Below are 18511 nucleotides of genomic sequence, written 5' to 3' on the forward strand. Positions count from 1 at the left end.
CGGCGGCAGCAGGCAGCGCGACTCAACCGGCCGTGCGCGGGGCGGGCACAGGCAACGTGCGGGAGGGTGCGGCTCCCGGTCCCACCGCCCGCCTGCGCCAGGGCGCCCCCCGGCGGTGCCAGGAGGCGCTCGGGGCGCCCGCCTTTGATCACGCGCAGGCGCCATTTCCCCGCCTCGCCCGGCGGCCCCTCAGAGGCGGGGGTGCCGAGGCCGGGTTTTTTTCACCGTCCAGAAGGCTGCTGGATAACGTTGGTGCATTGGGTTTCCAGCTCCAGCCTGCTTCTGTCTGCATCCAACGCCTCTGAACGGTAACTTTGTTCCTCTGTGATCAGTAGGAGAAGCAGCTCGCCTTAGCAAAGCGTGCTTTGTCTTTTTGCATTGTAGCCTGCCTAAGCACAATCCTGTAGGCCAGGGGAAAGTATGTAGGTTCCTGGAACTGTGAAACGAAGAGGAACAAGGAACTTCTGCGGTCGGGAGTTGGGATTCGTCTTCGTCTCAGTCCTATGAATATGTAAAAGCGTTGACTATAAGGAACTTTGTACCCACAAGAGTGTATGCGGGCTGTGAACGCATTCCCCCAGCGCTGGAAATAAGTCTTAGCTCCACTGACTTTGTCCCCAGTTAAATTTTTCTAGATGTAAACGCGTTTCTGACACTCTGCACAGGAGAAAACGTAACAAAATTACCCCCTGTGGCTGCTTTCCCTCAAAAAAATAAAATTCATATTTCTAAAATACATGTTTAAAAATCTGACAAAACCACTTTTGCATAAAAGATGGACTTCACCAGCCATCAACCACTAAATGCATTTTTTCTAGCAATTCTGAACACAGTGACATTGGCTCTTACAAACCTAACCGGAAAGTTATTTCAAACGTGTTCTCGAAAGCTCAAGCAGCACTGGTGACAACCTGAAAAAAATAATAATAAAATGCTTAAACAGATAAAAACACCCATCAAATACCTCACGTTTTGCTCATACATGCACTACACTCCAGATGTATTTCAGTGTTATGTCCATTGGTAGTTTGTCCAGAAGGTTGTATTGTGTCATTTAAAAGTATTAATATACTTTAAAATCTGTTTTAAATGTAAGCTGTTACATGTAGTAAATTGGGGCAGTTATCTAATTTCAGAAAACACTAGTGGTGTGTGCCATTTACATTAGAAAACCTACACTTTTGTCTGTAAGTCTCTTCAGAGTTTGGGTTTCAGACAGAAAGGAAGCCACCTGTATTTACAGAGCATCCATCCATGCACACCTCACAAGCTGCAACTAAAAAGTTGCATGTGAAACACTTATCAAGGCAAGTTAACACTTTCTTCCATAAACTAACCTGTTTATTGGAATAAAAGCAGGCACCATTCCCTTAGCTAAACTGTTCCCTTAAACTGCTCCATGATTTTTCTTTTAAAAAATTCTTTAAATGAAAAAAAAAAAAAACTCAGAAGAAAAACTATACTGGAAATAGGCTGTATGCCAGCGAGAAGGGAAACAAGTCAAAAGAACAGAAATCAACAGTAGCAAAGTGCAGTTCATTTCAGAGCGCTCTATAAAGGCGAGTTCCTGTAACTGCCATTTCCTATTCTCCCAATTATATTTTACTTTAAAATAATTAGGTATGCCAACTGCTTCCTTTTTTGTTTTTGCAGAACCAGTTACCCCAGTCTTTTCTTTTCAGTGATACACTTTTAAGGAATACAGACAATAAAACTGGGATATGGAAGAGCCTGATGAGAATCACATAAGCCTTGGTTTAAATTTAGGAACCCTGCAGACATGGCCTATAATACCAAGAGCTTCCAACAACAGAGCAATGCCCCTTGGAAATTAAATAATACTCAATAACTAGAAATTAGCTAGTAGGTGTAGGAAACCATAGCAAAGAGATCCTAGCTGAAGAAACATATGACAGAATGACACACATGATAGAAGGAATTAACAGCTTTCTTAGTAGCAGTTTCCCTACAATATTCCTGTTGAAATCCACTCCAGTTCAACAGCACATGGACTTCTTTTGTCCTTCCAGGGAGATGCTACCCAAAGAAATATGTTCAGCAAGCGACTATGAAGGATCTCAAGAGTTACAAGTAGAATCTACAAGAGAATCTATAAAATCTATACAAGAATCTATAAAACCTACCTTAACTACTGGAGAAGTAAAAGTAAGCTTAAGTTCTCATTAAAAGATCCTCAACTGAACCTTATATGCTCTATGCTACAGACCAGCAGATCTCTTGCTAGGGATCTATCTGTGCCATAGCCTCAAATATGCCCCAAATAATTCTAATCTTGTAGAGTGAGCATTACTGATCTCTTCAAGGAAATTACATAATTTTCCCTCTTCTCCTTGTCCTTACTTGCATCCTTTCCACTACCATTTGGTCTTTCTCAAGGCAACACTACATTTGATTCCATCTGCAGCCATATGGTCAGAAGGTAAGTGTAAAGTAGCTTGAGCCAGAAATACTGTCCTGGAATAAATCTCCTGATCATCCCTGCTTACTGTGGTTTGCCTTGCCCTGATGAGCAGTTTTGGAGCTTGTGAACTGGATTCCTTTTAAATAAATATGAAACAGAAGATTCAGTCTGAGAAAGCAGCTAATATGCCCCAGCCATTAATTCAGTCCAACAGGACAGACAAGAATGAGTCTGGGGCAGAATTCAAACACACAAATCTAGTGCATATGTTGAGTTCAGCAGTCTTACATGCTCTGTAGACCTGCTATACTGGAATCTCCTATCTGCTGATGTAGGTGAAGCCACAGAACTATGTTACTAGCACAGCAGCATTTCTTAGTGTGAGCTCTGCTCCATACTCACTGATTAAGAGCAGTTGTTAAAATATTGGCTGTGCTAGGGAAGTGAATGGCAAGTTTTCTATCAGCTCTTGCTGTTTAAACACTGTTCTTTAGACAGATGCTGACATATGGCTTAACCACCATCCCAGTGACATTAATAACCATGTCAATTGAGCAAGGCTAGGCAGGATAACTTGGTCTATCTGTGGGTTAGAAGAAGTGCATGAAGTAAGGTCTTCAAACAAGGCTAAGCGTAAGTGAAATAATGGCTACAGTGTTGACTGAAGACACACAAAGAATGTATGACTTACACCCTTCCAGTTTCAGCTACAGGCAGTAAGTTTCCCTAAACTTCCAAAACACATTTCCATCAGGAAAAAAAAAGTTTAAATTAGAGATATAGGTACTGCATCTCTTTGGATGGCTTGTAGTATAAACAGTAGAAAAATACAATGGAAGCAGGTATCATGAGAATAACCAAGTAATTTCTACACCATATTTTTGCTTCTAGTAGATTAATTTACTCCATGTTTCCTCTACATATATAAGCATTGTAAGGCTGTTACTGTTTCTCTCTGCATACATCATTTGTAGTGGCAAAGTGAGGAAAGAGACAACTAAAATAGAGTTTAGTCACTCTCCGCTCCTTAGTCAATGTCCTTTGTTTTTCCCTCACAGTTCTTTTAAATATAAACCAAAGAGATCATAGCTCAGTTTTGGCTTTATTGGTCCAGACTGATTTAATTCTCTGTCTGAAGAGTAAGGCCTGTGATGAAGTCTCTGTGATTAAAGTGAAGATGTGCTCTTTAATCTCCATTGTAAGGATGGCTCCCTAACAGTCTCCCAAATGTACTGTAGCAATAACAATCATACCAGTTGCCTTCATGGGCTGGACATATGGTGCTTTCTTTTTTCCCCTCCTGTAAGAAAATAAGGGGGATGATATGGATAAGACCAGTATTACTTGGCTCACAACTTACTTTGTTTCCTCCATTGTTATCTGGATGGTAGAAAGATTTCAAGATAGATTTAGCTTAGATAATATCATTGGGAGATTACTGCCTGCAACTCACCCTCCTTTCCCTGAATCCACATGCTGCATCACTGAGTGCTTATGTACTGTATTGTGTTATTAAAACAGCAGCTCAAGCATACACAGGATGTAATTCCACCTTGTGTCAGCGCCTCTGCTTTGATCTACTGAATTGGCATTTTACTTCTGCAACTTTGACCAAGTGTGATGAACTGTAAAGCAATAGCTAAAGTCATGGTATCCACTGGGTACAAGAGTCAACATTTCTTCTATATTCTTGGCACTTGCCTCTGAAACCACATAAGAAATTATTAGAACAAGGATGCAAATGTAAGGACAGGTCTTGCTTCAGGCTATGTAATCACATTTCATTAGCTTCACTACTGACTACTAGACTGGACAGCTTCTTAAATACATACACAGGACAATGGGATTTTTCCATCCCCTCTTGCACACATTTCACAGCCAGAGCATTATGTGCAGCAGAAGCACAGAAACTGAGTTATGGCTGTCATTTGACACTGCAAAAATGCATTGCTGATGTAAGTACAGGCAACCATGTTTTACCCAAGCAGAAGATGCATCTGCTCTGCACTGCTGAAATTTCAGGCTCTTTTGCTTAGTCCCCAGTTTTACCTTAAAAACTGTTCTCAAAAGGAATTCCAAAATCAAACTCCAGTAAGAACACTGAATGGGTTAGGTAGCTCACGACCTACAGAATCCAAACAGTGAGTAAAGAAAATGAGTGAAGGCATGGGAGGAGACCAATGGGCTGTGTGATTGCACTTTAAGCACTGTATGGATTCTAAACTGAACGGCAATTTGCCAATCAGCTGGCATGGGTTTTAGTTCTGAACATCTCCTATAGTGTACATGGTTTCATTTCTTTTGCAGGGTACCTTAAAAAAAATGACAGGTTATATGGTGGAATTCCAGTCATTATAGTCTGATTTATGGGAATACAACAAATTCTCAGAACAAATCTGGTGTTGCAACTTTTCCAGAGATTCACTCCATAGTGTCACGCCTGGCTCAAAATAAATTCTGTTCTTTTGTCAGTGACAGCAAATGGTTTTAGTTAAGCACAAGTGCGCACCGAAGTAAACACACTATGAAAAGAATATTCAGCAGGCTGTGAAATAATGATCAGCTCTGCAGTTGCCACTGGAGCATAAAAACCAGTTTCAACATCCTTTACTTTCCATAGAACAGCAGTTGTTTCTGCTACACAGACTACCAACAGCTATAACCAGCAACCTCGAAAATGTAAAGCTCTTATGCAGCACCTGACCCAGAAATATCCAGACACAGAAATCGATTCACCTTTGAAGTCCATGAGAGCAAGATGTAAGTTACATAAATCCAGACTATATTCATAGTTCAACTCAACTATAACCTTCTCCTCAGACACAGCTGACAAAGTAATCTGCAAAAGGCAAAATATTTATGGAAAGCTTCATAATGAACAGATTATTTTTGAGCTACAGGCAGCCAAACATTCGATAAAAATAATTTAAAAATCATAGTAATTTTTACATTGCATCTAAATAAAATGTTATTTAGGAAAAAGACTGGAAACCAAACCAAAATATGCAAAGTTTCCAAAATATGATGGCAATTTTATGATACATGAATAATGTTCAAATTAAACCAAATAGGCCAAATGATGAAACAAGTTTTATACAAGGAGACTTCTTTCATCTAACACACAACTTAGAGAAAAACCAGATCATTGCATGTTTAACACAGTTAAAAGGACTGTATAATATTACCAACACTGGGACTGGCATTGGTAGTTGCTCCGCTCTTTGCTGATATTTAGGAAAGTATATTTCTGCTAAAACTGCAACAAGATTATAATGATCTTTAAGGTCCCTTCCAACCCAAACCAGTCTATGAATATTTAAATTGAATTCATAATGCTAGTACAGCAATATTTGAGGGTATTTAGATTAGTTTAACTAATTGCTAACATTACTGTTATTTACAAAAATTTTGTAAATTTGCAAACTGAACTTTCACTTGCTGCAATTTCTTCAAATTATCAGTTAACATAAATATGAAATATTTATATAGTAGAAATTTGAGGCATTTGCCTGCATCTCTGCTTGACCTACTGAATGCATCAGTGTTCCACAGTCTCTTCATCACATTTGCTTTCTCTATTTGATTCTTAATAATCCACCTTCCAGGACACTTACTCTTCAAACAAGCTGGGGAGTTCAGTATTAGTCACTTTAGGCTCTGCTTAAATGAGTATCAGTATTCAAATAACTGAATTTGGTAAAATAATAAAGTTATAATCGATTACTTATGCTGAGAAATCTCTCCAATAGCAATGCTTTCATAGGTTGTGTACATTTAGAAAGAATGTAGGAGAGACAGCTATGACCCAATAAAGCAGGATTCATGCTGTAATATGTATGGAAAGAAAGAAAGAAATGGAAAGAAATTTTCTTCAGCTTGTCCTCTGCAACACAACAGGCTTTGACTATTTTTTGCCCTTTGAAAGAACAGCTGCATTAGAAGCCCTTCAAGAAGGGAACTGTTCAAGAGTGGATGAGATGGATTTATGCCAAAGCATTCCCTAATGATGCAGACCATTATGCATCACCAGCACATCCCTCCACATGTGCAAAATCACAGTGACTTCAGTTACACATGGAGCACATTGTTCTGCTGGTCTTCAGTAATAACATTATTCAGCTGATAATCAATTTAAAGACCCAACTAACCAACAAAAAAACCCAAACCAACAAAGCCCTCAAATTTCTATGTAACATACCATCAAAAATTCCAAGAAATAATGACACGTATTGCATGGGAACAGGTACAGGTTTAGTAGTAACATCAGGCTGTCTCTTACCTAAAATGCAGCTACAGGTAACTACATCATGGGCCCAGGCTCAGCCACTAAATAGTATGCAACCTATATTACTTGCACATGTACCTCTTACATTAGCAGTTTTCTTCAGACATTCTCCCTCATATCCGGAGGATTTATATTTATTTTCAAGCCCTTGTTAAAAGTACTGCATGTGTTTCTAACAAAGCTTCTGGGTTTTCTTTAAGGACTCCTGTTGTGGCAGGGTTTTCCTATTCAAGCATTGGAAAGTTGAGATCTCTCATCACAACAGGTGCCCTGGGCCCTCTGTCTCAAAGATTACACTAGCAGAAGGGCTTGCTGTAAACCACAACAGATTCTGCACACATCCAAATCCTGTAAGCTTTACTTCCACCCTTGTAACTCAATTCTTGTGTTAAGACATCAGAAGCTTCCTTCGTAGCTATTTTGTTACATGCGAGAACTCTGCCCTGAGAGCAGAAACTAATTTATTTGATACTTGCAAAGTAAACTAGAGAAGGCATTTAGCATTATCCATAAATCTCAAGACTACACAAGAAAGTCAGATGGATAACCTCCTAAGCCTTTACCATCCTTCTTACGAACCACAAGCCAAGCAAGATGCACAAGTCATATGCTCTCTAAATTAAAACCAAATAGAGCTTTGCATACAGGAGACAGGCTGAGAGATCTTTGCTCTGTAGATACTCTTAGAGGTTCTTGACTTATTTATGAGGAGAAAAGAAACACAACTTGTGCATTTACATCACATACCTGCATGCTTTCAAGTAAGGCCTAAGGGCAAAGGCTTTCATTTCAGCCAGCATATAAAAAGCCTCTTTATTTTTCTGTGGCTATATTTCCCAAGGTTTATTTTGTAAAATGGAGCTTCTTGAACTTTAAAGAATGGATTATGGTAGAAATATTTTTAATACTCTATTTAAAATGAAAGATAAAAGATCAACTAGGTATGAGCAGCCTTGCTCTGCGTAGCATATTTTCAGCTGTAATATGAAGCCATGAAGTAAAGACAAAAATTAAGTACCACTATGAATCAGCCAACTCCATTATGCTGTTTCACAGCTGGAGGTTAAAAAGCCCCACAGCAGACCTGGCAAAGCATGTATTGCTACCTTAAGAATTACAGCAAGGAAATAATACATAACCAGGCTGGGTTTGAACACACTCTGAAATATTCTACATTCTTTCAGGCAAGCCACATTTCAGCTTTGTGAATACCAGAAGACAACATACAGTAATACAGGTATGAAAAACTAACTTGAATTTGTCCATGCTTCGGGAAATACCTTCAGAGGCCACACTTGTAATATTCCTTTTCACATTTACTTATACTATTTTGCTATTCCTTCCCTTGTTCACGTCTAAGGAATCTTCTATTTATTGGTCCATTCTCCTTTCATTTGCTTGCAAGTGCTCCCTCAAAAATTGCAGCAACTGATAAAAATACTCTCTCTTCACTGCCCTCTTTTCCCAATGCTTTTTGAACCTAATTAGGAGTCACACACGAAGAAGGATTCTAAGAGGAAGTGAAAAATTACTGCCTAAATGATGAGGATGAGCTTCACAGCTAAAAACATACCTCAAGTTACAGTTCTATCACCAAAGTTTAACTCTCCTAAATTAGAATGTCTGTTCAAAAGTAAATCCCTCAGCCTTAAAATCTGGATAAAAGAAAAAAGCTGATTCACACTTGGAATTCCACTATTGGGTACTGAAAATAACTTGCAAAATTGTTTAATATACATTATAATTTCAAATCTTTTGAATTTCAGGATAGGTTACTAAACTTAAGAGAAATTTACCTCAGCTATACTAGATTGTATTTAATGATTTGACTGTATCTGCTTCATAAATGAAGCTGTATGAATGACAGGTTTCTTATCCTCTGTCCTAATGTTAACCCCCCTCCCCAGTATCTTGTATACAGAGAAGTACAGTTGAATCCTTACCAGATACATGAATCCACTGTCTCTCGCTGATTTGGCCCATGAATATGAGCTACAATGTTGTTTAAAAGCAAGTTATGTTACTTCTTTCGGCAAGCCTGCAAATAAAATTTGAGCTTTAGTGGATGAGTTTTAGGAAGCTTAATGCTTACTCCTTGATTCTATCTAGTACCATATCACCATAATAGCAGGAATTAACTTCTATATTCTCATGCACTCTCAGAAAACATGACCGTAGCACAGATAATAGCGACAAAAGCCCAGAAAGATTTTGGTCTGCATAAATTATTATATATATATATTTTTTACAGTGCCTATGTGTATCTGCAGCTACACAAAGTCAGAAGTATTATTTCCACATTGAAGGGGAGCATTTCAGAGGATTAACAGTAACCAGCAATACCTGGGTCCAGGGAAGACAAAAAGGTTAATGACATCAACAATGACAGAAACACTTCACGTATTTTCCAAATACATCTGAATTTGCAGCTAGACTGTAAGGTTTTCCACATTTTCTCAATTACCTTACAGTAAATCCATGACTTCTGTACCTGTTTTGCATGGTAGTCTTCTATTGAAAGAATCTGCTTTTTTATATACTACAAGAGCCAGTTCAATAAGCAGAGCATCAAGTATCATTCTTCAGTGGCCTGTCCTAAAAACATGGAATGCCTTGCAATCTCCAACTCTTCTGGGTAGTTAGAAAGGGAATAAGAATCTACCTAAGATTAACAAACTTTGGCATAAGGTTTTATTTAATTTCAGGATCTATTCCAATAGAACTTCAGTATGGTTTTCCTCCTCAGCAGCTTCCCTATTTTACTTTGTGAAATTCGGATCAATCAGTTGCATGATACAAACCAGATGTTGTAAGAGGACAACTACAATTAACAAATTTATGATCAAAGGCCAACATTCATTGAGTATCATATACCACATCTAGATGGGTAAAAAGGAGAATTTCATTAAAAAAAATAATAAAATCGAGGTGCCAACGAAAGGCACTAAAGCCAGCTGCAGCTCTACTTACAACAGTGAGCTTGCAGCTATCTTACTGAACATAAAGGAAATTGGCCTGTTTATCAAATTTAAAATGCAAGCCTACTTACAGCAATACAGTGGATGGTCAGAAGCTGTTACAAATGACTATTTCTCAACTGCCCTTCAAGCAGGCATGCTACATTTTCTTTAGAGAATGAATGAAATTTCATTCTGTACCCAGTATGAAGTAAGGAGTTCGAGTTTCTTTGGAAAATATTAATACTAAATAACAACTTACCCTTCTAGCAGGCTACTAGAGGTCTAGAAATAAAAGACAGCATTGGAAGATTTTAGGAGGTGCTGAAACATTTGTTTTGAAGTTTTATTACAAAAATATATTTGCAAACATACAAAATTTTGGATGAAAAAATGCTCGTTCTTAAACATTTATGCAATAACTTAATGGCTGCAAACATACATAGGTGCTTTAAAATCCATACCAAAAATGTTAATGATGCAGTACCCACATTTAAAGTCGTTCTAGTTTTGAGAAATCTTTCCTGAAGTCCCCCCTTCCCCATGATCTTCAGATTGAAGCAACATGCAAATGGGTACAACTGGTGCGTCCACAAAAAGTGATAAAACTCAGTTTTATACTAAAAGAATATAATGTACATAAATCCCACAACTAACCATATGCCCATACACTGAATAGATTAAATACGCCACCAAATCAGAAATACTGCAATTTTTCCAACTTGAAGATACTGCATCTTAACATTTTTGCAAGGTTGCCAGACAAAAGTGAGGTGATACATATTGCACACATTCCTCCTGTTAAGATACATTTTACAAAGCAACCCAAATACCTGCCAGAAAGGTGGCTGATTTGTTTAGAACAGATGTAAAAAAAAAACCAACACAAACCAACAAAACAAACCAAGTCCCAAATTAAGTTTGTTTTTAACAACATTTCAGAAATTTTATCAATGATTACACAACATAATAGGTTTCAAAAACATACCAAAGGAAGCAATTAGAAATGCAAGCAAAAAAAAGATATATCCAGCAGTGTTTAAGTATTGAGTATTTATACACAGAAGTAAACATTTTATATGAAGTCAAGATGAATCACTTAAATATTTTTCTCTATTCAAACATTCTGCAAATCCTGTTTAATCTGGAAAGACAAACTGCTTCTAAAGTAATGGCTATTAGGCACCTTTCATACAAACTTTGCATTATTAAACAACAGCAGATAAAGTCTAACTACAAAACTGAGAAGTCTGATTTTTCCTGAACAATTCAGCAGCTGTAGGTTTTAGAAACTTGTCTTTTATTAGGTTTGAGCCTTTTTAAATTTTTGTTTCCTAGTAACAATGCTAGAGACAAAACACAAGCTTAGGTAATGCAATGACTTTAGGGAGTATAGTCTAAGCTAATAATATTTTCATTCTCAGAACTAATAGGTAAAAATCCCATTAAGACAGCAGTTTCACCCAACCCAAACAAAAATACACACCCCAAAAAACCAACTTGAAAATGGTCACAGTTATTTCCTGTGATGGCCCATGGCAACAACTTGCTACACACTATTACCCCGATGTGAGGATAACATGAATCAAGCACTTTCAACAAGCTGCAATTTTAGATTTATGCAAAAAGTTAAAATAACTGGGGAAAAAAGTTAAAATAACTGGGGAAAAAAGTTAAAATAACTGGGGAAAAAAGTTAAAATAACTGGGGAAAAAAGTTAAAATAACTGGGGAAAAAAGTTAAAATAACTGGGGAAAAAAAGTTAAAATAACTGGGGAAAAAAAGTTAAAATAACTGGGGAAAAAAGTTAAAATAACTGGGGAAAAAAAGTTAAAATAACTGGGGAAAAAAAGTTAAAATAACTGGGGAAAAAAGTTAAAATAACTGGGGAAAAAAGTTAAAATAACTGGGGAAAAAAGTTAAAATAACTGGGGAAAAAAGTTAAATAACAGTCCACATTTAAAAAAATACATTCAAATTTTACAGGGTAGCTGAGCTTCTGTTTTACAATGCAACTTTTAAAGAGGTTTATCTGTTAGCCCTGGCACTTGCCATCAATCTCTGCAGTGTACTGGATGGCACCTTGGTTGGTTATGGTGCCTGTTGGCTACACAATGAGAAGTCAGAACAAATGTGTGCAGGTGTTTGAGACAAACAGGTTTGCTTGTTATAAAAATGCTTAGAGACCATGATTTCAATTTCAACTGTTTCTCTTCTAATTCATTTTGAAAACTGAAGGGAAAACCAATAACGTATTGCTAACAGTAGACTACAAAGTAAAGTGAGGATCTGCCAACTGCTTGTGGGGGTTGCTGGACAGCTGGAAACAAATTAAGGATATTCGAAGTAGAGTCAAATTTCTGTAACAGCACTGCTACTCCACACAGTATTACTTCTGTCAACTGTACTTGACTGAAGAACTCAAAATACAACTCCTTCCTATCATCTCTATGTATCTTTGGATACGACTGCATTTAGCAAACAGTACAAATATGCACCATCAGCTTCCAGTATGTCTATTCTTACAAGCTTTTATCAAATCTTCTGAAGAAACTGGAAGCTGTCCATAAGAAGTGAGAGTTATGGACTTCACCTTTGCCTAAACCCAGAGAAAAAGCAACTCTTTATTTGGTTTAGGCTATCCATTTTCGTTTAGAGGAACTGCTCATTGGTGTGTCCCTTTTAGCAAAATTTTTCCTAAAAAGCCCAACAAAACAAATTAATTTAGGTCTCATTCGAGTCTCCCTGTTTACGTGCATACACAGTATTATACCTCTACAATTTATGCAGGAAGCTCCTATCTTCCTTACCAAGGCAGAGTTTATATTGCTGAATTGAAATGCTACCATTAAAGCCAATATAATTCTTGATGAATGTGCATGACATTAGCATATTTCCCTGAATCTTGCACATTTTCTTAAAAAATATTACATATTTTAACTGGAAACGCTGAACTCAGAGGCTGAGAATAGCTTTTCAGAAGGCAGGTATTGCTAAACAAAATATATTTTCCACTAAAAAGCTATGAAAAAAACCTAAAATAGATCAAAGACATAAAATTGTAATATATTTGTTGAATCTAAAGCATACAGGTATGTGAACAAGTCACAATTAAAGCTCAATTACAAGCTTCCAATGAAATGAGCATGCACCTTGACTATGTCAACATTAACTCATCCATGGGATATATACACACATACATGTTGTAAGGAGCCAAACAATCTTTTTCTTGGTATTTCAATAGTGCTTGAGGGAGAAGAAAGAAGCAGTGCATTATAACTCACTAGAGATTATCTTTTTACTCAATAAACCAAAACTTTTCTACTGGAAAAAGCATTCTTTAAAACTACTGTTGCTGAAGTCCTATTAATTACCTTTGCATGCCTTCAAGAAATAAATAGAGGCCATGAGTAAACCACCAGAGCAGCAAAAGAAACTATCAGAAATGTTCTGACTTCAAGTGGGAAAGTACCCAGTTAAGTTTGTACGTTAGTGAATAGGGAGTTACTAGATCACATACCTGAAGGAGTAACATTTTAATTAGAGAAACATCAGACTATGAAGTGTACACTAACAATCTGGGGAGAAGGCAACAGAAGAAAAGCCTGCATTTGTTCCCCATCTGCAGTTTCAATACTGCAGTTCCAACACAACTAAGGAATGAAAGCCAGCTATGACATGGTCCATCCTTAAGCTAAAAGGGAAACAAAGTATTTCAACTGTATCAAACACTGCTAAAGGGGAAGAGGGTTTTCCAGTGGTTCTCTCCTAACTACAAATGCGAAACAAGAGAACTTCACTCAACAGAACTGCTCCGTTGCTTAAAAAAAAATAAAATAATAAAATAATGATACAATCACTGAGGATTTTGCATATTTCAAATTTTTCCTTTTAAAAGAAAGTGGCCTAATTCAGTTGGATGTCTGTTTAACGTCAGCAATGCAGAAGCAAATAAGATTAATGGAATATTTAAAAGATAGATTTATGTGCATTAGGTAGAGACTGTCAATGTATTGAGCAAATCAGATTTTTAAACTTTTAATTAAAGATTTAGCTCCAAAGGCCTGCCTTCCATATCCATTCCTTCCCCATACCTGCCAACTTCATCACAAGGCATTTTGCTCTGTTTTTCCTCAGCCTTTCAAACTGCAACTAAGTTCCCATAACTGAATTTTGTTCCAGTGTTGTGCAGTGTACTGTACTATTTGCTGGTTTAAATAGCACTGAGTCTGTAATCCTTGGACAGTGAGTACAGCTAGGAGTGAAAGCCAGAGCAAACATTTGCACATTCACTTAATGCTAATGAGAGCTCAAATGCAACTTAAGTCCCCTCCCCAGTTAAGAAAACATAAAATAAAGTTAAAAAAAAAAAAAAAGAAAAAAGAAAAGGTTTGCTGGTGACGATCACAGTGAAACCTCCATCACTTCTGAGAACATTATTTTCATAAGTATTTAAGGAATAGTCTTTCCTAAGAGGTTCAAATTCAATACATTGAAAAGTAAATATTCTTTTACAAAAATATTAGTTTTATACTCGAGGCATAATAGTTTCTAAAAGTGATATATTTTAAGTAGATTTAGCGTCAATTATAGCTTAATGTTGTCCGTATTCTTGGTTAGGACTTGCAAGTAGACTTCATGTATAGTGCTCAGAAAACGGGAATCATTCTGCAGGAGAAAAAAAAAAAACCCAAATATTAGAAACATTAGTTAAAAGGTGAAAAGAAAGTTTAAATTAATGCCATTTAAGTAGTGCATTAGGATTCTTCATAGTGCTGAGAGATAAGGGAACTAGCTGCATACTTGTACAAAGGGCAGTGCTCTTTTGACAACACAAAGACTTTGAACCATGAAGGTGGTAAGACAGCTAGAGATCACCAAGCACACTGGATGCTCACTCAAGCAAACCAGGGGTCACTAGGTCAAGCCTTGGCCATGTAATTTCACCTCCCTCCTGAGTCCAAGACTTCGTCTTAGACACAGGGAATTCCATCCTGTGTACAGGCTCCCAAATAAAGTCTGCCTGAGTGTCAGAAGTAATGTTATTTCTGTCATCAGACCAGCCTGAAAGAGATTACAGTGTGTTATACAAGAATTCTCATGTTAGAGCATGACTGGGAAGTGAATTAGATTAAGCTATAGACAATATGTAACAATATGTCAAATAACAAATTTACAAAACCAGTATCTAAGCAGCTAGCTTGAAGATTCAATACTCTTTTCAGAAGATCTGCACAGCAAAACTCGTATCCTGCTTGGAGTACTGTGCAAGCACTCCCATACTGCAGGGTACATGTATTGTGGTCTTCATTCAGCTATTTCTATATAGAGAGAAGACTGAAGACATATATTCCAATTATCTCTCTAAAGTTGCTAGTGAAGTTCTTCAGACTACTGGGTGAGAATCAGTGTGCTACGTCTCTAATGAGAATAAGATTTCCAGCAGCTGAGCTCAGCTTCAAGACTTAGAAGGAAGCTAGCTGAAGTCTTTAAAGAGTTAAAAAACAACCAAACAGCCATACACACCAATATACAAAAAGATTATGAGAAAGGAACAACACGGGTAAAGCAGGCAGCCCAGCTAACGATGGGATCTGGTAGTGGCCCTTTTTGGTCCTTAACTTAATGACTGCAAAGATACTGTTTGTTATTTTTAGACTTGGGTTTTGGGTGTAAGCTCTAACATCAGTGTGGAGGGGGCAAGAGAATCCCCAGTTAACAAAGTTAAAAGTTAAATCCCGAGTTAAAGTTTATCATTCATGGAAACTTCACCATGACATCACAGGTCAGAATGATCTCAATACATGGCTACTCACATTACAGATCTAATTCAGCTGGACTTCTGAATCCCTAGAAACAGAACTAGACCTCTGCAATTCCTATTTCAAGGACACGTACTTCAGATAAAGATAAGGAACAGATCTAGGGAACTGCAAGCAGGAAAGCCTTCCTTGGGAAAGCAAGGAACACTTATAAAGACAACAACACCAACCCAACTCCGTACTAGGGCTTCTGCCAGAGCAACTTTTTCCTCACCTGTGCAGCCCTTTCCTATTAAGTCTTCCATCTTACCACCAAAACAAGCAAGCTGTGCTATACTATGTGTACAGTGTGAAGTAATATACTCCTTTCAACAGTAAGGAAGAACTGTGATGTTTCAGGGCAAAATGAGTTATTTGGGGTACAGAATTTCTCAGGACTGGCTACTGCACTCAGAACCCCGTCCCTCAGAAAATGAGCTCTATAAAGACAGGACCTTTATTAGATGTATCAGTGCTTCTTGAAGCTGAGACCTACTGAGAACAGTAGGAGGTATAGCCTGAATGTCTGTTGTTCCAAGTGTTAAAGGCGAAGAAGAACTGGCTTTATTCTCCACTTCAGTAGGTTTTGTAGCCGATTGCTGAAAAACACTAGGAGACAAGAGGATTGAAGGCGTTACTGTAGTTGTGGCTGTAACAAACTGTGGAGGTGGAACCTGTAAAAGAACAGAAAATTAATAAGCACTGTGTCCAGTATGAATGAATGCAGTTATAAAGGGCAGAGAAACAAGCATACAGTAACAAATTGTAGCCACTATTTTTTAGTCAGATACTACTGAATAGCTGCTTTTCATGAAGAAATAGCTACCTATGAAGATCACTATCACTAGTAATTCTTATTTTAAAAGCTGAAGGAGGTAACAAGTCTTTAATATTCTTGTCTACAGACTCCTTCCTCCTCATGTGGTTACTATTTCCCAGGAATTTTGAAACATGAACACACTGAATAAAAGATGAGCTTTTCACCTTGGTAATAAAAGGAGCCTGTGGTTGTTTTGCAGGTTATTACTTCCTTAGGAGTTTATAGAAAGTCCAGTCCCACTTCCCATACGTCCATAAACTTACAAATGGAAGTAAAGTATCTCAAAGATACTTAAAATGACTGATGAAGTCATTTGGAGTACACCAAAACCTTCTCATTCTAAGTGCATTTTCCCATGTGGGGAGGGGGAACACGAATATTCTGAGGACCATCTTCCTTCCTCATTCTTCCACAGGTTTTTGTGTGCATTTCATTACAGATAGCCACACAATGCCCTTACCACATCTCCTTTTAAGCATAAATTGCAAATGTATGAGAAATACTACATTTGCATGAAGTGGACATGAATAAACAGTATCTTTGGGCAACTCTGACATTTCCTAATAACTGCAATTATTATTCATTCAAAAGAAATAAAGACTGAATGTGATACATAGATATTTAATACAGAAAAGAGCTTCCCTTGCATAATCAAAAAGCTTCTGAATTAAAAAGTGCAAAGCCATCTAAAGTTAATGTGTATATAACGGCAACAACAGCAGAACTACCAAATTGATTTTGTTATAGTCAAAACTGTGAAGACTTATAGCATGGGATTTCAGCTGAAGACAACGTGTTTATACCCACAAATGCAGTTTACCATAGAATATACACATTTCTTGAAATTCCAAAATTCACATAAAATGCTTTTATTTAGGTAATTATTTACTGTGTCACAAACAGATTGTATAGCTTGTCTTAGAGCAGGCCAGTAGCTACAACAGCATTTTACTTTAAGCAGGACTATTTTTACTACCTTCAGAATCAGATCTGGGCATGCCACTAGAACTGGTTTTATGTAGTGCAAGTTGGACAAGAATGAAGCAATTTAACAGATTTGAAAAAGGAGGGGATGGATAAAGACAAAGCAGAATTAAGTTACAGATGGTATACTGAAAAGAATACATAACTAAAAGGTGATTAAAACCAATTTTTGAAGACTTGACTATTACCAGTTATTTTTGAACTGTTATTCAAAGGCAGTTCTAATAATGCTACATCTGTATTTGGATCACTAAAACCAGAAAATTTTGCACTTAGAAATTGGTGGGTTTTGTTTTCTTTTTTTCTTCCCCCCCCCCCTTTGTATCTTCTCCATTAAATACAAGGTTTCTCAGGAAAATTGAAACACACAGCAAGGCAGGGATTGCATGTTTTGCCTCTAGGCTGCTGAAGATTGGGCTAAGGTTAATAAATCCTATTGCATTAGTACTGCCAGCTTATAAGATAATAAAACCAGTTCAGATGGAGCAAGCTAACCTTACCCGAGCCTTGCAAACTCAATGCAAGACTCAGATCGAAAATGTATTGCAATTTCTACATTACAATTGCAATTTCTACACCAACAATAAGAGGCTTTTGTACAATAAAAAGTGTACTCGTTCACAGAAGGCTACAGAAACTCCCACCTGCTTCAGGAAGGCAGCTTGATGCTTCATAACAGCACTTCAAGAATGATCAGAGGCTAATGACTACTTAAGATACCAACTGCTTACCACAGTTTCACACCCCCCCCCCCGTTTTTATTTAAGAAAACCAACAAACAATTAGCAGAAGTATTTATTCACTTACTTGACTTGCTTTAGACAAAGTCTTAGGCTGTGGAAATATTTCTGATTCCTTGCTTTGTTGTACAGGCTAAGATGAAAAGAAAGCATAATCGACAGGTTAACAACCACAGCTCAGTTTCCAGGGATAGTTCTCTACTTTTATGAAAGCATAAAAATGCATATTTCAGACACTAGATGTAATCCGTTCCATTTTGTAGAACTGATATAATTAATGAGAAGTTGGCCAAAATATGAAAATATTTGAATTTACATTTTATACTTTCAGTATTACTGCAAACCTGTAAAGCCATAACAAAATGCTTCTGAAGAAACACCACCACAGTTAAAAAAGTAATCTAAGCATTAAAACACAAACTGGGAACAAAATAGATCCTAAAAAAGTGAAGAGTTGAGTACCCTGTAACCAGTTTGGTAAATTGCCAGGAAAGTGAAGTTC

At 37.3% G+C, this 18511-nt stretch overlaps 1 protein-coding gene across 4 annotated transcripts in view; it reads right to left on the bottom strand.

The window, feature by feature from the left end:
- Positions 1 to 10755: 10755 nt before the first annotated feature.
- DCP1A (decapping mRNA 1A) overlaps positions 10756 to 18511 on the bottom strand; it is a 38805-nt gene continuing 31049 nt past the window's right edge. For 2 of the 4 annotated variants that reach the window (XM_061362345.1, XM_061362347.1), the window contains 4 exons: positions 18077 to 18142; positions 15921 to 16139; positions 11594 to 14332; positions 10756 to 11302 (listed from right to left, as the gene is read on the bottom strand). In XM_061362345.1, coding sequence (XP_061218329.1) covers positions 14252 to 14332; positions 15921 to 16139; positions 18077 to 18142 — 366 coding nt within the window. In that variant the 3' untranslated portion in view covers positions 10756 to 11302; positions 11594 to 14251. Of the gene's footprint in view, positions 11325 to 11593; positions 14333 to 15920; positions 16140 to 18076; positions 18143 to 18511 lie in introns of all 4 variants that reach the window. The other 2 variants (XM_061362348.1, XM_061362346.1) reach the window with 2 other exon arrangements.

This window comes from Neopsephotus bourkii, unplaced genomic scaffold (assembly GCF_033783945.1).
Source record: "Neopsephotus bourkii isolate Nb327-2 ecotype Australia unplaced genomic scaffold, CSIRO-AGI_Nbou_v1 NB_1120, whole genome shotgun sequence".
Lineage (NCBI taxonomy): Eukaryota > Metazoa > Chordata > Aves > Psittaciformes > Psittacidae > Neopsephotus > Neopsephotus bourkii.